The sequence below is a fragment of the Stegastes partitus genome, unplaced genomic scaffold, assembly GCF_000690725.1.
Source record: "Stegastes partitus isolate 25-593 unplaced genomic scaffold, Stegastes_partitus-1.0.2 Scaffold2826, whole genome shotgun sequence".
Taxonomy (NCBI): Eukaryota; Metazoa; Chordata; class Actinopteri; family Pomacentridae; genus Stegastes; species Stegastes partitus.
In genome coordinates this window covers 1-2,742 of record NW_007580557.1, presented here as the reverse complement: position 1 = coordinate 2,742, position 2,742 = coordinate 1, and the positions used below count along the sequence as shown (strand labels likewise).

General features: G+C 39.9%; 1 protein-coding gene across 1 annotated transcript in view; it reads left to right on the top strand.

The window, feature by feature from the left end:
• Window positions 1-2,105, top strand: part of LOC103375730 (C-type mannose receptor 2-like) — a gene marked incomplete at its 3' end in the record, with an annotated part of 5,317 nt that extends 3,212 nt beyond the window's left edge. Inside the window, exon 4 of the mRNA XM_008306045.1 lies at window positions 1,888-2,105. Within this exon, the coding sequence (XP_008304267.1) occupies window positions 1,888-2,105 (218 nt within the window). The remainder of the gene's footprint in view (window positions 1-1,887) is intronic.
• Between the last annotated feature and the right edge of the window lie 637 nt (window positions 2,106-2,742).

Genomic DNA, 2,742 nt, shown 5'->3' with positions numbered 1-2,742 from the left:
CCTAAATTTTTGTCATGTCACTATCGGTCATGATTGTGCAGAATTTGTCGTTTTTACACAACCAGGCTACCTTAAATGGTTTATTTTTGTAGATTCTTTTTTATTGACACACATAGAATAAAGTGGTTTTGATGAAATATTCAAATTTTAGGCCTAGATTTAATTAATTTTCCAGCTGGAACCAGAAACAAGCTCCAGGACTGTTACAAAGTTGAACTTCTGACGATTCTTTCTGTTTTTACAGTTTCTGGTTGTGACAAATGGTGCCCTTTTTGTGTTTGGCCAAAGATAACATGCCTTTCAAACCCGGTGGCAGGTTCAGAGGGTTAGGCATGGGTAGGCATCGTCATTGTTTTGGCATCGCTGGGCATGAATTTCACACTTACCTTTCAGCATATTGTAATTCAAGTGATGAAACTTTAGAAACTTTGCCCTGTGATGGAAGATTTCAGCCAATCACAGGGCTTTTTAGTGATTAGATGAGATGATATAAACCGCAACAAAGTCCACGTTGAAGATGGGACGTGGTGGTGCAATGGGTGAAGTCTCGATTAGACTCTGACACCACAGACGTGTAGTTGTTGTTATAATGCTACTTTTATAATCTATAGAAACTCATTAGCTGCAAAGCATTTTCTTGTAGCATAGTCTCAAGTCCTAAAATGGATTTGATGAGAATTTATGTCATGTGCACCCTTAGAAAACCTGGCTAAGTCACGGCCATGAAAAGTAAAACACTGGCTTAAGACAAAGAACTTCTACTTAGGAGGTTTGGGTTTGAATCCCAACCCACAGATAAATGATGACTTTAGGGTTAAAGCTCATGCAGTAGGAGTTCCTTCTTCAGATTTCTGCCAACCGCAGCTTTAACCAACTTGTTTCATCTCTCGTCTTTTGTATCCGCTGTATTATTTTTATTTCATTCTATTGTTTCTTTTTTTGGTGGTTGTTACGCCGCTTTCTCAACCCACTGCCTGTTTGTTCCTTTATTCCTTTTGCTGTGTTGAGTTCACTTCCTTGAGGGGATTATTAAAGTTTCATCTAATCTAATAATGTAGCTGGAGATTTTCAGCTCAGTCCAAAACATGAGCCAATTTTGGATTTTAGAAGAAAAACATATTGGACCCAGGTGTTTGTTTCTTGAGCCAAAAATACAGATTTAGAACTACATCCTGATATAAGGATTTGGCTCCAAAGCAGCTCTGATTAGCGCATAAACTGCATATCTAGGAAAATCATCAGCAGGTGCCATGTGTTAATTCTAATCTAATGCATTAAAACTGGACTACTTGTCGAGGAAATCGTGTCTCAGTTCTGCCATCCAACAAACTGTCATCCTGAGCAGCAAACAGAGAAGAATTTCACTTGCAAAATACAGACTATCACTGGAATTTAGATGCACAAAAGCTATAATTTCTGAACCAAACCTGGAGACGTGATCACAAAACAGATGTGGGCGAACCGTCTGGCTTCGGAGTCACTGGTGGATCCAAAGATATGAACCGTCTGACCTGTGTGCAGATTGAAGCTGTTACTTTAGTTTGCTTGGCTGGCTCAAGGTTTTCAGTTCAGCTATTATTAGCAAGACAAGCCAAAGACCTCTTCTTGTTTTTTTTTTTTATTTACAAGCATAGATACACATCAGAATGTAGAGGATATAATCTGTATAATGAAATCAACCCTTAAAAGACCAGCAAACTACAGGTGTACACAGTTCCAGAGTCCAGACGGAGTTTACCGGATGTGTCGCTTGTGTTTTGAGAATCTTCTGTCCACGCTTTGTTTTCCCTCCGCTACATCTTCCCTTCTATATTTCCACCCGTTTCATCAGCGCAGCCTCTCTTTCCTCTCTCGCCTCACCTACATTTCACCCCGTATCTATTTCAGTGAGCATCGGCGGCGGCTGCGTCTCCATGGCGACAGGCTTCGCAACAGGTCTGTGGGAGGTGAGGGAGTGTGCGTCATCCAAGGCCAAATTCATCTGCCGGCAGAACCAGGACACGTCGCTGAGCCCCGAGCCCCCCGTCCCGCAGCCCACCCCCAGCCTCAGCGGCTCCTGCCCCAACGGCTGGAAGAGCAACACCAACCTGCGCTACTGCTACAAGGTCCGTGAAGGAGGCGTGTGGTGTCTCTCTGCTCGTGGATTTTTTGCAAACATTTCTTTACCTTCTTCAAATTTACAGACAGATGTTCGCTTTGCAAAGTTGGGTTACTGATGTGAAGGGGTGCTTCTTTTGGAGTGAAAAAGAATGTAGTTTTCCCAGATATAATCTCCAGTGTGATAATAATATTATGCTCATCTAAATTATTGACAAAGATATAATTCCTTTATAAAGTTTCAGGTTTAAATTTTTTGCAATATGCTGCCATGGTAATAAGTTTTCTTGTTAATCAAATGTGTAAATTGCATTTAGTGAACTTGAAAAATATATTTCAATAAGCTTAGACACTGCAGCGTATGTAGGGACACACAGCGAACTTTCTTTCAGTACATAGTGTTGTTATTTATGTGTGCTGCTGATTCCATCTGAAATCATCACATTTTTAGAACAGTTTTTGCTTGACCGTCACTAATATGCCTTAAAATTGTAATGCATAAAATATGGAGATTTATTTGAAGATATTTGCTAAATTTTGAGTTGATATAGGAAATACTTTTGCAGATTGTAGATTTTTTAAATAATTGTTCAGTGCTCAAAGATGGGACTTTTCATAACGGCCTGCTTTAAAAAAAAAAAAAAA